We start from the raw sequence: 18,566 nt of genomic DNA, 5'->3' as shown, positions 1-18,566 counted from the left end.
CAAATGCTAAGAAATTGCCAGTCTTCTAAACAATAAAGTGATGGTTTGCCTAAAACACAGCAAAGACTTTCAAACTACTCCATAGACACAAAGAGACAGAAATAAAAGTGAATTTCCACGTTTTGAAGATTTAGTGGCACTTCATAAAAATGGCCAGATTTAAAAAAAAAAAACCTGCAAATTTTCCTCCACAAGATAGGGTATTCAGATATTTACCTTGGTATCAGATATGGACCACATCATATGAAAGCAAGTCATCCTTCACTCACTCCCTTATTATCTATGCAACTCCCTCTGTGGGCCTCCTGCTTCCTTGAAGTATTTCAATGACCTCTGTCTGTGCGTGCCTTTGAGAATCCTTTTGACTGACTGTCGCTGGTGGCCTTCCAGGTGTTGTTTTGCCCAGCATTCTGATGACTTACAAAGGGACTCTCTTCTTACCTCTGGTGTTTATGATGATCAGCTAAAGGTACCTGGTTTAGGTGACTCTAAAGCTTTGTCTCCCATCAGAGGATGAGGGAAGGAAGTCCTTTTGCACCCTCGAAGAAAGACATGCTTCTCATTCAAAACTGACGGGGCACAGGTCAGAGGAATTCTTTGTTGATGTTAAGGTCATAGGAGTTGGGGGAGGGGACCACTAACTGCTGTAGTCTACAATTTTTAGGGACTTCATTTCTCCCGTTCTCTAACTCCATCGCTCTCTCCCTGTTAAGTCTCCTGTAACTCTTCCCCCTTATCCAGATACACTCTACTTTCACATAAATGTTCACAGGAGCTTGACACAGAGAATTCAGGAAGCAAATAAAAGCTACACTCTGACCTTCAGAAAAATATTCCTTATGTTGCGTGTGATGGTGCATATCCTCTAATCCCAACACTCAGGAGGTAGAATCAGGCCCATTTCTGAATCTGAGGCCAACCTGGTCAACATAGCAAGTTCTAGGCAAGAACTAAATGGTGAAAACCTGTCTCAAAAACAAAACAAAAACAAACAAACAAAACCCCCACAAATCTATATATAATTTGTGAGGTGGCTAGTGGGGACCTCAGCACTAGCCAGATACTCGTCTCTTCCCCTATCTGAACTGTCCCGAATCTAACAGCTGTGATCATTTTACCCAAAAATTTCCACTCCCTTCATTAAGGAATTCAAAGGTCTAATTATAGTCTTTTGAGTTAATCTGGCCAACAGGTTTATATAGTTTTATTTTTAAATTATTTTTGTGTGTTTGCCTACATTTGCCTTGCACCATATGCATACCTAGTGTTTATGGAGACCATAATTGGCCACTAGATCCCCTTGGACTGGCAGTTATGAGCTACCATGTGGGTGCTGGCAATAGAACCTGGGTCCTTTGGAAGAGTAGCCACTGTTCCCAGCCAATGAGCCCTCTCTCCAGTACCTATTTATATCACTCTAACCACTTGCTATGTGCACACAAAGAAGTTCCATACCTAGTCTTCAGTAGGGATCTAAGCCATTGAGAGCCATAATCATAACCCTGATAACAGAGATACAGTATCCACAGGAAACCCAAATATCATATCAAGACTCCTACATGGGAGACAATGGGGAAAGAACCCTTAGGAATATGATTCCCTGATTCTTAGAAAGAAAAAGGCTACTATCAACTCCATGAACAATGTCATGATATGAACATAAACGAAGGAACCTTCCAAGTACACTGTTCTTTTTCATTTTAATATAGGTTGGCTGAAATCATGCACCAATACATTAACCTGGCTAAAGGAAACTTACTTGTGTATTTTATAAAACTTCTTCAAATATTAGACAAAAGTTTCAAAAATCAGAACAGGGACCCCAAGCTCCTTTCCTCCTACTTTCCTGATACAGCCTTTAAGATTGTATTTAAGAATTAAGGGGACTCAGGGGCTAGAAAAGCCAAACCATGAGATTAAAGGGATTACTGTGGCAACTTCTCATTCTCTGAGGATTTCAGGAAGCCCAAGCATTCCATCTAAATGCGCCCCATTCAGTCTAAGGGAATTAACTTATCTTTGGGACAAAGCAACCACTCTGATTATCCCTGTGGTCAATCACAGTATTTCAGCTGTGAGAGCACAAAGCAACCCAGCTATCATAAACCTTCCATGAGACCATTCTAAGTTAAAAACTGGAGGGCCACTAGAATCCACCTCTTACCATCTTGTATCTAAAACTCTCATGCTAGGGTCAAACATGAAAGCTGACAATGCCCTAACTCTGGTCCTGTACAATAGGGGATTACTTCCCCTTGGAAGACATGACCCTGGGGTTATTCAGGTTCAAGTTTTCCTTGGTACTCCATGCATAAGCCTCAGATGATCCAAGAAATATCAAGGGCTATGACTATACTACATTCTCCTCCCTGACGACCTTTCTAATTTAACATTTGGGTCCTTAACCTTCCTCAGTCTTCCTCCCTAGTATTAATGGCAAACTCCAACCAGAACACTATAAACCTCTTTCAACATGTGTGATAAACATCTTTCATTCATTCCTTTTTGGTTCTACCCAGCTGCCCAATTCCCTTCCTAAAGGGCATTTCATCCAACCTCCAGGCCCATTTATGGCAGGGCCATTTATCACATCTGAGACCCTAAGCCCCTACCCTATAAAGGCCCAAGAATGTCTAGAGCTGCACCATTCTCCCTTATCTCTACTATGGACCCCTACATCTTATAACAAGTTCCCCTTCAAGTGTGAGGCATCTCTAATCCCAGATGCTAACAGCCCCTTCTGTCAAAATTGTCACTAAAGACTTAACAACTTTCTTCAAAGGCCCAATTAAAACCTAAAACTTAGAAGAGTTACAACTTTTTGTTGACACATTCTCAACTGTGAACCCAGACTTTCCATAGGTCCTAATCCTGACACTGTAAGAAGAAATATACTCTTAATATCATCTAGCTTTATCGTTTACACTTTAAGGATGCTTTCTTTCTGTTTTTGAATCCACCCAGATTCAGTTCTTATTTGGCTTTAAATGGCAGGACCACTTAACCCAGATATTAAACCACTCACCTGGAGTGTCTTGCCTCAGGACATATGGGACACCCTCTACCTCTTTGCCATGGAAGAAAACCTTTCTTCCTTGACATTTTCATACAGAAATAACCTCTTTTAGTACACAGATCATTTTTTAACCTGTAGTATCAGACCTCTTACCTCACATCAGAACACCATTATCACTCATCAGACTAGTCTCATAGAGACATTTAATTTCCCCTTCTAAGGCACTAATCCCCCTACTAATGATTTTCTATCAGTAGGCACAAGGAGCCTTCCCAGACCCATAAGATATCCTGTAAGATTTCCAACCACGAAAGAATTAAGAAATAACCTATGACCGTGACTTATCTGTCTACAGTTAAACCTATTTCACCCTGGAAACTCAAGAAGCTTACTTATGTGAGCCTTTTGGAGACTTTTATTTCCTATTCCAACGAGGCCAAAGTAAAACTCACCCTATACACCTGCAACTCCAAGTGTTTCTGCTTTCACCTTTCTGAGTTCTAAGATTGCACAAGCCCTACCTTCTTATTCCTTTGATGTCATTTCAGGGGATCTATCCTAAACCTGCTTCAGGAAGTTTAAATTATGCCACAGCCACGGATATTACCCACTTCAAGTTATGATACCCATGTTACTCCTTTACCCTAAGACCTCAGAGCTAGATACCTACCATTCTTCCCATCTTTCCAGCCGCTGTGCTGTCAGGCTCCTTATCTCTTTGTAAAAGCCATGTTATGTTACCACTTTTAATCATTATGACTTTTGTTAAAGATACATATAAACGGCTAAAACCACATGATGTCAATAAATTGTGGAGGGATGACTCTTAGAGACTTGGAGCTAACTTTTCTAACTCTTGCTTACTGGTTATGATTGGTGGTGTTATAAGTAGGAAGGCCCCTCTTAACTGTTTGGTGCTATGGATACCTTCCAGATCACAGGCCATTAAGTTCCAGATGCTACTGCCTCAGAGATATACACATTAACATAGCATGGATGTGGCTATCAAGACAACATTCAATGGTGAACCTTGCTTTCCAACTTGAGGCAGGATCTCTCATTATTGCCACTGCACTACATATGCCAGACCAGCTTCCAGGGGACTCTTCTGTCTCTCTCTACCACCTCACCGTATGTGATTATATACATGCACTACACATCTGTGTTTTATGTGGATTCTATGGGTTAGAACTCAGCTCATCAGGATTAAGCAGCACATGTTTTTTACCCACTGAGCCATCTTCTAAGTCCAAAATAGAGTCTGACTCAAAGTCTGGAGGTTCCCTACTGTCTAGTACTCTATAAAAATACTTTAATGTTTGGAGTGCTTGAAATAATTCATTATCTTCTAATTTTAATTTTCTTTCTGGCCACTTTCACTCAATCCCATAGCAATAACCCCATGTAGCATGGCTAATTCTGAGTTTAGGAAAGATTGCCCTTTGATGTCTAAATTACTGTAACTCTTACTTGTGACCAACAAATTCATTTACTGTTATTCTAGTATTACACTAGGGTCTTTTTGGTTTGGGAAAGTAAATGTCTCATCAGTGGGATAGTTAGTCTCAAGAGACAACTCAACAGAGCACCTCATTAGAGTCTCAGTAAGGGGACAATCCAGGTCAGGTTTGCGTGTGGGTGTGCCTATGGAGAACTGTCTTGATTATATTAACGGAGGCAGCAAGACCCATCCACAGTAAGTGGCACCAGCTCCTATGCAGGAGTCGCTGGACTACATCCATGTAGAGTGGGGGCTGAGCACAAGTAAGCATGAACATAGTCATCCTCCCTCTGCTTAAAGCTCTTGTCCTTCTTCCCCTCAAGGGACTGTAACCTGCAATGATTAGCAGAATAAGCCGTGCCTTCCTAAAGTCGCTATTATTAGGGTACTTTACCACAGCATCAGAGGGGAAACTAAGAATTTAGTAACAATCCTGATAGTTTCCACAACTGGTTTCTTTCATTCTTTCTTAAGCTCTTTCATTTCTTCTCTTAAATGAGTTAAATTGCAATTAAAACAAACTGTCCACCTGTTACTAGTTTTGTCTAGGGCTCCTAATTTTTTTTTTTAATTATTTATTTTATGTATGTGAATACACTGTTGCTGTCTTCATACACACCAGAAGAGGGCATCGGATCCCATTACAGATGGTTGTGAGCCACCATGTGATTGCTGGAAATTAAACTCAGGACCTCTGGAAGAGCAGTCAGTGCTCTTAGCCACTGAGCCATCTCTCCAGCCCTAACTTAGCATGATTAAAACTAAAAACAAAAAACAAAAACAAAAACAAACAAACAAACAAACAACAACAAAAAACAGGCACAGTGGCACACAACTGCAGAGGCAGCAAATCTAAGTCCAAAGCCAGCATGGTCCACAGAGACCCTGTCTTAGCAGCCCCACCCCCAACAACTACCACCACTACCAAACAAACAAACAAACATCAAATGCTCCCTCCTGAAGAAACCATGACAAACTGAATTGTCAGAATTAAACATAACACCAGCTGGAAGACCAAATGATAGTTTTTCTCAAACATTTACTACTTTGTTGATTCCTTGATCCTCTCTTCTCTTGATCCTCTCTTCTTTTCCCTTGAAAATTATTAGTGTCTCTACATTAACTAACTAGGGAAACTTTTAGATCAGATTTCTATGCTGGTAATGGGAAGAGCTGCCTGCAGTTATTTTCTCCTGCTGTGCATCATCAGGCTTGTCCTGGCCATTTATGATGATGTAAGGAAGTACAAAACACTAAGTGTTCAACTCTTCTGTCCTCCTGACTGAGCCAATAAAGGTTCTTCCAACCCAGAAACAGGATATATTTTGAGGTATCACTAAAACTTATTTAAAATCCTGAGGCTTGAAAGATGGCTCAGCAGTTAGGAGCACCGGCTGTTCTTCCACAGGACCCAGGTTCAACCCCTGATGCCCACGTGGCAGCTCATAAATGTAAGTCCGCCTCCAGGGGACCTGACGCCCTCACAGGAACGCATATAGGCAAAACACCAATGCACTTAAAGGAAAAATAAATAATTAAGTCATTTTAAAAGTTATTATAAATCCTGGAGTAGTCAACCTGACACTTCCACCCTAGAGAAAGGGGAAGGGGAAGAGGGAAAGGGAGATGAAAAGGGAGAATGAGAGAGGGAGAGAGAGACAGAAAAAGAGACAGACAGAGAGTCACTCTTAATTTTGGCACCTTTATGATTAGGCACTGGGAATCCCTAAGCTAAAGGCAACACATTGGAAAACAGGGATACGAAATCAAAGTCTTAAGTAACATTCGGTAAAGGAGAGGTCTCGAGAGATTAAATATTTCAACAGAATCAAAAGTACATCTTACAAAAATTTATGCCACAAAGCACAAATATTTGGGAGAGATTAAAACAATAAATGTCTATACTATAAAGGAAGACAGCTGCAAAATAAATCATTCCGTAATAGGAAGCTAGAGAAAGAAGAAATAAATCAAGCCCGGGAAAATAACAATTAGAGAATAAAATTGTAAACAGGCAGTCAAGAGACAACCAATCACTCTAAAGCTTCGCTTTTCAAAACTGTTAGGTCTCCAGCCGTGGGTTTAAAGAGATGAGTGATCAGAGTGTGGAGGACGGACGACTTACAGCCATACCACCCTGAGCACGCCTACTCTCACGCTCTAGCTGATCTGGGAAACTAAGCAGGACTATGCCTGCTCAGGACTTGGGTGAGAGAATTATACAGGGCCATCATTAGCACGAACATAAAAGAACCATAAAAGCATACTGTGAACAACTCCAGACCACATACTTAGTAACTTAGAAGAAATGAACAAATTCTCTGAAAGACAGAGAGACGGCCAATATGAGTAGGCCTATATGTGCTAAAGAAATGAAATCACTAACTCAAAAAAAAGATATACAAGATGCAAATTATTTCAACTATCAAATTTTTAACAATTAAGATATGGCACTAATTCAGTAAAACATCTTCTAAAATGGCAAACAAACTGTGGTTCAAATTTTGAGGCAACATTACCAAAACACCAAAACAACACAGGAGGAAAAAAAAAGAAAAGAAAACAACAACAACTAAAGAATGCTCAATGCAAAAAACTCAACAAACATCAGTAATCCAAATCTTCAAGTGTATTTCTAAAATAATTAAAAATGAGGCAGTGTGGTTACATATGCCTATAACCCCAGCATTTGGCATGCTGGGACAGATCTCATGTGAGTTTGAAACCAGCCTGGTCTGCAAATAAAAAGCCGATCTGAAACCAGGCTGGAATCACTGCAGATACAGAAAGTCAGTTCAGACTTCAGACTGTGGACAAAGCTCCACGGTAGAACACATGCCTAGCATTACGCAAATAGCTGTTTTCACCCCCATCAGTACCAATTTTTAAAATGTAACCACCAAACTGAGAAGCAGAACAGAAAAACCACAACACCATACGAGTAACTGTAGACAAAACAAAACAAAACAAAAAAACAACCCTATACTGCCAGAGAAGGAAAAGTACTACTGAAAGTGTTAAATAACTAAAAAAAGTAAAGTTCTCTTTGGCTTTAGAAAACCCAAGAACCAACAAGAATTTAGGAAACTAGGAACTTGTAGAGCTGCAAGATCAATATACAAACTGTATGTACATTGGCATTTGGATGGAAAATTAAAACCACCACACAGCTTATATAGCAAGGATAAAGTGAGACATATTTGCATATTAATGTAATTAACATCTGTACACAAAAATCATACATTTCTAATATAAAAACAATCAAAGACCTTAGTAAGTGGAGAGATTTCCATGGTTTTGGGAAGAAGCCTCAAAATTATGACAGTTGTCATTTTGATCTACAAATTCAACACATCAAATCCTCACAATTTATGCTAAAAATAACAGAAAGTTGATCTAAACATTATCTTGTAAGATATACTCAGAATCGGATCGAATGTTTGACTACTACCACGAAGCCCTAGGTTCCTTCCCCAGAAACACACACACACACACACACACACACACACACACACACACACAAAGGGGCTTATAGTCACACACCCTTAATCCCAGCACTCTGGAGGTGGGTTTGGGTAGCGGGATCAGAAGTTCAAGGTCCTCCTCAGCTAAGAGAAAGTTTGAGGCCAACTTGGGAAACCCGAGATCCTGTCTCAAAAAAAGAAAAAGAAAAAAGTTAACACGATACTGAAGCATTAACAGAACACTGCCTGACTTTAAGACTCCCGATAAAACTGCAATAATCAAAGTAGTACAGTATTTCAAAACTAAGAAATAACAATTTAAACAGTCAGAAGCAAACCCAAAATACAGTAAGTGACTTAACAAACTAGTAAAACAAACACGCAGATATAGACCAAATATTGGGTAGACTTTACAACTTTCGCAAAAGTAATTTAAAGTACATTCTAAGCCTAGACAGGAAACGTAAACGTCAGAACTTCTATAACTCGAAGAAACTATAGACTACCCTCACTTAGCTAGCAACTGGCCCTCGGGACAAAAAAGAACATAGGCTCTGAGCGCTCGCACAGCTGCGACGTCACCAACCCGGGCGTCCCCAGCGCAGGGCGGAGCCTTTCGCTACTCCTTGCTCTGCGCAGAAGCGGCCGAGAGGCGGAGCTGCCCAGAGGCCGCCGGTCCAGGGCCTAGGTTGCTTCGCAGCATGTCGGCCCCGCCCCAGTCCCGAAGAGCGCCCGGCACACCGGCTCCCGGGGCTCAGTCGCCGCCCCTCCCGCTCTGGGGGCAGAGGCCCCTCGCTCACCATGGCGCAGCTTCCGAGCTCGCCCACGTTCCTCTCAGAGCTCCTGGTACCAGCGCCGAAAGCGGGGCCCACTCGTACCCGTGTCCGCCACGGAGAACCTACACACAACACTGCAACCAGAGAAGACCCGCCTCCCCGCCGCCTGCCAGATATCCTGATTGGACAGCCCGCTTAATACTCTGATTGGCTAGCGAGGTCTGAATGCTAGAAGCAGCTCCCTTAGGAAGGAAGCCCAATTCGAAAAGACAGGGAAGGTGCATTTAAGGACTTGCGCTTGCTTCTTGCATTCCTTGCCTTTCCTCCTAGTCACAGGGTCTCTAGTGTTAGCATAACTCGCTACACAATAGCCCACGAGTGATCTTTGCTTCAGCTGGAGGGGTGCCCAGGCGCACCCAAAGACACATGAGAACAGGTCCTGAGGTCCTCTAAGGATCAACAATTTCAGTAAAGCAGGCCTAGGATGCTCAACAATAGTAGAACATGCCACTCCCGGTACTGTAGGCGAAGCCTTCATCCAAGCACTAAAGAGGTAGGGCTAGGAGGATCAGCAGCAGTTCAAGACTAGCCTGGGTTACATCGGACTGTCTATAAATGACACCAGCCAAGAGGGGAAAAAAGGAGTTTAGAAAAAAATAGTAGTGATTAGATCAGCAGTCTGTGAAATGGGTAACCCAACAATAACACAGCCCTCAAAAACCCCAAAACAGCACTAATGATGTTTCAAACTCAAAAGTTGAGTTTTAAAAAAAGATGTTTGTATTTTGTTTGTGTGTGTAGAGTAACATATCCCCTGAAGCTACCGTTACAGGCTGTTTTGTGTACTGAGAACCCAGGGGCTCGGAGACAACACTCAGAAGTTGCTGTTCTTCCATACCCTGGGTTCTACTGGAAAGATTGAAGGTTCAAGAAATGGAGGCTGGAGCCATAGCTCTGGGGTTAAGAGTACCGGTTGCTCTTCCAGAGGACCAGGGCTTCATCCACAACATGGCTCACAATTGTCTAACTCCAGTCCCAGGGGACTCAAACACCCTTTTCTGGTGTCCAAGAACACTGCATGCGTGTGGTAAACAGATATAAACAGGCAAAGCACACATACACATAAAAGTAACAAGATAATAATTAAAAATTAAAAAGAAAGGTCAAGGCACGACGGGGCTACTTGAGCAGGACTGGGTTCAAGGCCATCCTGGAGAAATTAATGAGATCTTGTCTCAAAATTAAAACATGTTTTAAAAAAGGCTTGGGGACTGAAGACGGCTCTGGGGTTAAGAGCCCTTTTTATTTCAGAGGAACTGGGATCTCTTTCCAGCAGCCACATCTCTGTTCACAGCCATCCATGACTCCAATTAGGGGATCCTACAGCCTCCCTGGCATCAGGTATGCATGCGCATGGTCCACAAATGAAATAAATACACCCAAAAATGTTTTTAAAAGAACCAAAAAAACAAAGCTAGACTAAATGGCATGAAACTATAATTCCAGAACTCTGGAAGGCAGGCAGATATTGACGTTCTAGACAGCCAGATCTACAGAGCAAGTTCCAGGACAGACAGAGAAAGCCCAGCTTAAAAGAAAGAAAGAAAGAAAGGTGGGCTTAGCCTAGCATGTGAGAAATCCTAAGCTGACTCTCCAGTGTCTCACTACCACAAAAAGGAAAGAGGTATTATCACCCATTATAGAAACAGAATTGATTAGAAGAGAATAGAACAGCATATTGAATAATCTAGATATAATCGACAGATTTCTACCATAGTTCAATCAAGGAAAATTACAAAAATCTTATTAGAAAATATACCCAGTGAAAAGATGGAATCTATCATCAAAACCCTCAACAACTGACTATATCACATATTTGAGGGAGACATAAGAAATCCTCTACAAGCTCCGACAAACGACTGAAAGATAAGTACCCTTCAACTCATTCTGAGACCACTATCTGGTTCAACGCCAGACAATGGCATTACAGGAAAAGAAAGCTACAGAGAATGGCCCCTGAAATCTTTAACAAAATACTAACAAAGGAATGTTCAGCATGTGAAACTATTATAAGTGAAGTCTTTTCTTCCAGGAGGCAATAATGGTTTGCCATAAAGGCATTTGCTGTGCTATACCGTGTTAGTTGAGGGAAGAACACATTATGGGAGGGACTCTACCAATATACAGTAATAATAAATCTTACCTTCATGATACAAATGGGCATAGACTCTGTTTGAAATGAGAAATGTTGGGGTATATTAGGACACATAAATACTCAGTTCTTGAATTAGGGAGACTGAGCCAGAAGGATCAAAAGTTCCAGGAGACTTTGGGCCACAGAGTAAGACCCTATCTCAAAGATGCAAAAGTAATGCCGGGCAATGGTGGCACACACCTTTAATTCCAGCACTTGGGAGTCAGAGGCAAGCGGATTTCTGAGTTCAAGGCCAGCCTGGTCTACAGAGTGATTTCCAGGACAGCCAGGACTACACAGAGAAACCCTCTCTCTCTCAAAAAAAAAAAAAAAAAAAAAAGAGCAAAGATGCAAAGATGCAAAAGTATAAAAACATTGTTGGGACACAAAGGTCTTTTTGCCCATAGATCCTTAGGGAAAACAGGAATGTTAAACATGTTAAACATGCAGTAGTAGTGTCTTCTCAACAGAGGAGATAAAATAAAATACCTGCACCAGAAAGCTGATAGTTGAGGTTGTTAATGACCTTTTTGCTTTCTGTAGAGACAGACCTCACCCAAAATGTTTGTAAGATGGAACCAAACTGAAGCCATTTTAAATACAACTTCCATCGTGAATAGGGGTCAAATGAAGCTTAAGTCCCCAAGACCTCCCTGGGTAACTGACATCATGTTTGGCAGAAAGGGACATGTACCTGGGTAACTGATATCCTGGCTAGCAAGTTTAGACAAATGTTAATGTTGTCCTGAACCCCAAAAGACCACCAAGGAGCCAATTCTGATGCGATCTCACTAGGGCCTCTTCATTATAAGCTCCAGCTTGGGCTTCCTGCCAACCCTGGCACAGCAGGATGGGAAGGTGGAGCCCCAAGCCTAGTTTCAGGCAAACATTTATAGAAGCAAGCAAACAAGCAAAGGGGTTTTTAGCCTAACACACTTTTGATTGGGAGGCGGGGCATTATGGCCTTTAACATAATTGGCTGGTGTTGGGAGCCAAACCATAAGCTTTACTTCTGCTTTTCTCCTGATTGGTGGTTGTTAGAAGGTGAAGTACCAGAGGCAGGCTTATAACCTGGAGGTGTAGATTTGTTGGGGAGTAACCTGGAAAGTGATGTTTGGTGCCAATTTGTTAGTTAACTCGAGTTCAATCTTAGGTCAGTTTCTCTAAGATGGAGTCTGAATCCAAAAGATCTGGTCGCTCACTAGACAAGTGAACCTGTCACAGTTGAATAACTCAACCAATTGGAACAGGATAAGTATACCACAAAGACATGTTCCTTAGGAAGATGCCTATCCCTGAATCTGGATTGGTGGGAATATGTTACTGTGACTTAGCACAGGTGTTTGTGGATTTCTGTAGAGTTATTTTTAATCAGCAACCTGGCTACTCTGGCTGGAATACGGGCACATCCTTAATACACACCTTTAATCCCAAACAAGAAGGTAAAAGTTGGGAGAAGAGAACAGTGAGTTTGTAAGTTTTGTGTAGGTCAGCAGAGGTAGCTAAAGCCAGAGAATGAGAAGAAGCCAGATTAGAACACATTGCCAAACTTAGCATGAGGCCAAGCAGAACAATTCAGTCAGAACTGTGAGAAGCAGTTTGAATCAGTCAGCTTGGAGAGGAGAGTAAACCAGAGCAGCTGAATTGAACCAGCCAGTGAGAGTTCATCAGCAGGAAGTCTCAGAGGCTGCAAACCTTCTAGGCCCAGATAAGATTGTACAGAAGCTAGAAGCTTTCAGGACTAGGCTAGGTTAGCAGTTTTCAGGCTTTAAAAACTCCATGATATTCTATCCTGTGGTTGTAGTTCAGCTCCCCAGTTTGTTCTGTGCCTCTGACTGATCAGCAGCAACCAGAGTACAATACATTTTTCTCATCTGCTTAAATACTAAGATCAATGTTCGAAAATGCAGTCAGCTCCCAAGTCCCTTCCTGGTCAATTTTTGCTGCCTAACTCAAATAAAGATATTGCTTTGCTAGACTCTTGTGACTACTTGGATTGCTTTGGAATTTTTTGACCCTAGCAGTTTACCAGACCCTCCTTCCCTAGACATATATCTTTAGCTCCCAGTTAACAGACCCCATCCTCAGGGGAGATGTCACATGTACTTTAAAAGGACCTGCTGACCTCTATGCTGTCTCATCAGAGACCACACTAGATTCTAGGTCTTTTAGCTATAGAGTCTATCTTCGTAGTCACATATACTCTGTAAAAGCATTTCTAAGCTTTATCGTTGCACAGAAACTTGGAATAGAATGATTGTTGCTTGGAGAAACTTTTCCCCAAATTCTATCATGTTTGATATTCTATTACTATTTGTTACGGTTTGTACATGTTCCCCTTGTGATGGTTTGTATATACTTGGTCCAGGGGAGTGGCACTATTATGAAGTGTACCCTTGTTGGAGTAGGTGTGTCACTGTGGGTGTGGGCTTTAAGACCCTCATCCTAGCTGCCTGGAAGCCAGTCTTCCACTAGCAACCTTCAGATGAAGATGTGCCTCTCAGCTCTGCCTGTACCATGCCTGCCTGGATGATGTCATGTTCTTGCCTTGCTGATAATAGACTGAACCTCTGAACCTGTAGCCAGCCCCAGTTAAATGTTGCCCCTTATAAGAATTGCCTTGGTCATGATGTCTGGTCACAGCAGTAAAACCCTAACTAAGACACTATTCCATATTTATAACCACCTGGCATCAGACTCCCTGAAGTTTGATCCAGGTTGATGAAGTCAATGTGAATTGAGTTTTCATTCTCATCTCTTCAAGGTTAGCTTCCCTGCAGGGACCTCCTCAAATGGTGACATGACATTATGAATGTACTTAAAAATGTTGACTTATGACTTATGTCCTTAAAACTATTGAAATAGTAAATAGGTATGCATATATTACCATAAAATGCTTCAAAGCTAAAACAGAAATCAACAAAGATATAATGTCACTGTCTTGGATTTTTAAAAAAATAAAATAAAACCAGATAAATGAGAACAAACTGCTGAACATTCTACTAACGGAAACTAACAAAAACAGCAGACCCAGAGAAAAGGAATAGAACATCACTGAGCTGTGGAAGAAGGGCCACGGCAAGTGGTAACTGGATTTCTTGAAATGCAGTAAAGATAGAAAAACAACTAAATAATGTTGCTGAATTTCTCAAATTAAGTCAAAAGTATAAACTCTGCTCTCAATCTCTATCAAACTATCTATCTACCTATCTTTTTACACCTTGCTTGCTTGAATGCACTCAAAGATCAATAAAAACAAACAAACAAACAAACAAAAAAACCTACACCAAAGCCCTCCATCATCAATTTATCTTAAAGCAAACTTTAAAGAAAACTTTAGACAGAGAAGGGGGAAAATGAAGGCACCTACTTCAGAGACATGAAATGCAACTGTGAACATTCTTATCAAAAACAATTTGGGCTGGAGAGATGGCTCCGCAGTTAGGAGCACTTGACGCTCTCCCAAAGGACGTGGGGTGAGTTCCCAGCTCCCACATGGCAGCTGACAGCCTTCTACAACTTCAGTTCAGTGCCCAGCGATCCAGTGCCCTCTTCTGACCTCCTCAGTCACAAGATATATACATGGATGCAGGCAAAATACTCATACATCTAAAATAAATCAGTCTCAAAATACAAATCAGAAGACAGTAGAACGTCATCCTTACAGATCTGAAAGAACAAACTGTCAACTAAGAACTCAACTCCCTGGGCTGGAGAGGTGGCTCAGCGGTTAAGGGCACTGACTGCTCTTCCAGAGGTCCTGAGTTCGATTCCCAGCAACCACATGGTGGCTCGCAACCACATGGTGGCTCACAACTATCTGTAATGAGATCTGATGTCCTCTTCTGGTATGTCTGAAGACAGCTACAGTGTACTTATATATAATAAATAAGTCTTTATTTAAAAAAAAGAATTCAATTCCCATGAAGGAAAAATTAAGATTTTATTCAGGCACAGTGTATAAGCCAGGATTCTCTAAAGGAATACAAAACTAATAGAATGAAGATATATGCATGTATAAAAGGAATTTATTAGAGTGGTTTACAGGCTGTAATCAATCTGGCTACTCCAACAATGGCCATCTCCCAAAGGAATGATCAAGAATCTGATTGTTGTTCAGTCCACAAGGCTGAATGTCTCAGCTGGTCTTCAGTCTACACTGGAATTCCGGGATAACTGGAAGTTAACACTCATGTGTTCCTGATAGGTAGGCAGTATTTTAAGAACATGTCACATGGCTGGGTGTGCTACTATATACCTTTAATCTCAACCCCAACTCTACCTCAGGAAGAGGCAGAAGGAGCTCTCTGAGTTCAAGGTTACCCTGGTCTGCCTAGCAGGTTCCAGGGCAGCCAAAGAGGTAAGAGCACCCTCTACCACCAAAAAACAAAAACAAAAACAAAAAACAAAAAACAAAAAACATAAAACAAAAAAACACAACCAACCAACAAAACAAACAAAACAGCCCTTCTATATAAAATATATTATATAATATATATATATATGTACAACATATATGCATACATATTATACTGTATACATACACACACACACACACACATATATATGAGTGGACTGATAGAAGTGGAATGTGGATCTGGGAAGAACAGGTGAGGGGGATGAATATGATCGAAATATAATGTATGAAATTCTCAAAGAATAAAAACAGTAAAAGTCAGACAGAGCATTGCAGAACACTCCTGAGACGTTTCCATTACTCCACCATCAAGGTACAGCATGCTGAACTATTTCAGTGTCTGGACACTGAGTTTTGCTCACATTTAGAAAACCTATAAAGTAACACTGCAGAGTACCAAATATCTACTCTCCAAGGCCTTGACAACAATCTCAAAAGTGAGAGGCACGGGGGGGGGGGGGGGAGCCTGAGGGAAACTGATTTTAAAAAAAAGAAAAAAGAAAAGTGATTTTTTTCCCAGTAGTTTTTTGTTTTTTTTTTTTTTCCCCCGAGACAGAGTTTCTCTGTGTAGTCCTGGCTGTCCTGGAACTCACTCTATAGACCAGACTGGCTTCGAACTCAGAGATCCGCCTGCGTCTGCCTCCCAAGTGCTGAGATTAAAGGCGTGCGCCACCATGCCCAGCCCCAGTAGTTGTAAAAGTCTGGAAAAGCCCCCCCCCACCCCCCACCCCTCCATTTCTCCTTCTCATCCCCTTCCCAGCCAGCCACAGAGTAAACATTTGAGTAGGAAAATGCGTCTCACTTTGGAAAACAGAATTCCCCACTGGAGAGCACGCACGTTCTACACAAATGCAGAAAACCCGATGTCCTAAGGAGAAGCCACTTGTTCCCTATTATCAAATAAGTCACTAACTCCAAACTGTCTTAAAGTCAAAACCACTCACTGCGAAGTATGAAGTACATGTTTACAGAGCTGTGGCCACCACCCTCTTTCTATCTTCGTCCAGGGCCTGACACAGGCTGCAACTGCACAAAGGACAGAGAGCTTGGTCAGCAATTCTCCACGCCCCGCCACAGAGAGGGCTGTAGACACAATCAATCCTCTTTACTGAATCTACGACAGACTTTCTGAGGTTCAGGCCAGAAAAGTGGCGGACTTGGCCAGGATCAGAGACAAGAGACTGCTAAAACGGGACGGACAGGGACAGCACAGTTCTAAGGAAGGGGACTTTGAAAGATCATCTTAACTTGGGCCTGGAAATCTTTCAGAAGGGACCCTCACGGACAGGAAAAGACGCCAGGGAACCCAAGGGGAAAGGAGACGCGAGAGGAAAGGAGGAGTCCGAGTGGACAGCAGAGAGAGCTGCGGGCGAGAGTCCAGATCGCTGTTTCCCCGCGCCAAAGACACTGTCCCGATCCGTCCCGCGGCTACACTACGCGCAGTCGCGCAGTTGCAGACAAGGACCCCAGCAGGGACCTGGCATCTCACAGGGCCAGCACCCGGCCTCCCTGCTCCTCACCGAATGCGCGTGAGTTGCTCCACTCGACAGCGCCTTCACCGCCCGCTTGCAAACGCCACTACCGACAACTCAATCGGGAGCAGGGCGGAGCCGAGGAGAGCTAGGCAGATTCCGGAGTGGGAGGACTTTCAGGAGCCCCAGCGTTAGCACAGGCTCTCCAACCCAGACCTGGGAGGGTTTCAGTTCTCTCTAGGCAGCCACTAGGAGGCTCGAGAAGTGGGCGGGGAGACTCCAGTCTGAGTCCCACAGGAGTGCACTCCACTTTTCTGTGCACCTTGTTGAATCCTCGTAAACCTGCCTTAACCTTCCAAGTGATTACAGGCCTGTGTCACCCTGCCTGGCTTGGGTGGCTTTATTTTCAATTTTAATGAATCTCTAGGTTGGAGGGATTAAAAAGAGCGGTTACACATAACTATAGTAGAAAATCTCTTATCTCTGTGAGTCTGGGTTTCCCCCTCTGTAAAATGCTATTCCCTTACTCCTTTGATAGGATTATAACATAATCGATCATCATCATCATCATCAAATGTTGCTCATAGAGGGAAGTCAGTGGAGTTTAAGACATGAGATATGCATTTGATGTTGGCCATCTTCTGTCACTGTTCTAGCCAGAGCCTGTGTCCTGGCTACTCTAATGAAATAAACAGCCACTGCCTCTCATCCTCCCATAAAATAAGAGTTAAATTAGTAGTGACAATCAGCCAAGTCCTGGTGGTACATGCCTTGCCTTAATCCTAGCACTCAGAGGCAAAGACAGATGCATCTCTGTGATTTCAGAGCCAGCCTGGTGTACCCAGCAAGATCCAGGACAGCCAGAGCTACAGGATAGACACCTTGCCTCAAAATTAAATAGATAAATAAATATGTAGTGCTTTGTATAGTAAAGCCTTTATGTGTGGCTTCAAGTGAAGTGTGTCGTAAAGCCTTTGTGTCCAGCTTTGAGTGAAATACTTCAGCAGAGCCTTTGCTATGTCTGGATTCATTGGTAGAGGCTGAGAAATTGCTTCCAGGGTGCTTGAACCTTGAAGAAATGTCTCCCTGGAGAGTCTACACTTGTTACTACATGAGAGCTTGCAGCTGCACAGACTTTGGTCCTAACACATTCCTGGCCAACTTGGAGGTCTTACTTTTGATTATAGTTAGCCATGGTCAAAAGGAACGGAAATCTGTGTGGATTGTCTGCTCTGCTCTCTCAGGCAGCAAGGTCAAGATAACATTGGTAGCTGGAACCTTTCCCAGCCTACTTAATTTTGTGTAAGAGTGAATAAAAGTCACTGGTGTAAGCTGGTTAGGGTCAGTCTTTTCCAAGAAGGCTTGAGCCCCTCTGCTCCTTCAGAAAATGAAGGCTTTGCATCTTAGCGAGCTTCTCTCTCCACTGTGGCACCTATAACCATCAATCAATATAAATAAGTAAGGGAAAGACAGAAAAAGGATTTATTTAATGTGGTTACATTCGGAAGAGACATGACTATGTCCCTTAGTCCATCTTCAGGGTCCTACAGCAGGATGACACTTAAGTAGAGGCCAGCAATAAGCTTACCTAAACAGTCCAGCCAAGGCATGAGGTGAGGTGTAGCCCACCCACCTCCCTACCTTCAGCTCTTGTCTTGACAGTATGGCGGGAAAACAGACTTAGACAAGTCTCCCATATACAAGGTCCTCCTCTGGTTTTCCTCGG

At 42.4% G+C, this 18,566-nt stretch overlaps 1 protein-coding gene across 9 annotated transcripts in view; it reads right to left on the bottom strand.

Moving 5' to 3' along the window:
- Nucleotides 1-16,963, bottom strand: part of Gm33989 (predicted gene, 33989) — a 36,161-nt gene extending 19,198 nt beyond the window's left edge. The window contains exons 1-3 of one of the 9 annotated variants that reach the window (NM_001378669.1): nucleotides 16,889-16,963; nucleotides 16,313-16,394; nucleotides 8,061-8,165 (exon numbers count right to left, since the gene is read on the bottom strand). Coding sequence is in view for 1 of the 9 variants with exons in the window: in NM_001378673.1 (NP_001365602.1) it covers nucleotides 8,061-8,165; nucleotides 8,782-8,784 (108 nt within the window). In the remaining 8 variants the exon portion in view is untranslated. Of the gene's footprint in view, nucleotides 1-8,060; nucleotides 8,170-8,487; nucleotides 8,565-8,781; nucleotides 8,896-16,312; nucleotides 16,395-16,888 lie in introns of those variants that run through there. The other 8 variants (XM_030243160.1, NM_001378667.1, NM_001378668.1 and 5 more) reach the window with 8 other exon arrangements.
- Nucleotides 16,964-18,566: the final 1,603 nt, after the last annotated feature.

The sequence above is a fragment of the Mus musculus genome, chromosome 7 (assembly GCF_000001635.26).
Source record: "Mus musculus strain C57BL/6J chromosome 7, GRCm38.p6 C57BL/6J".
NCBI classification, from domain to species: domain Eukaryota; kingdom Metazoa; phylum Chordata; class Mammalia; order Rodentia; family Muridae; genus Mus; species Mus musculus.
The sequence above is the reverse complement of the archived record's forward strand: the minus strand, read 5'-3'. Positions and strand labels throughout refer to the sequence as shown.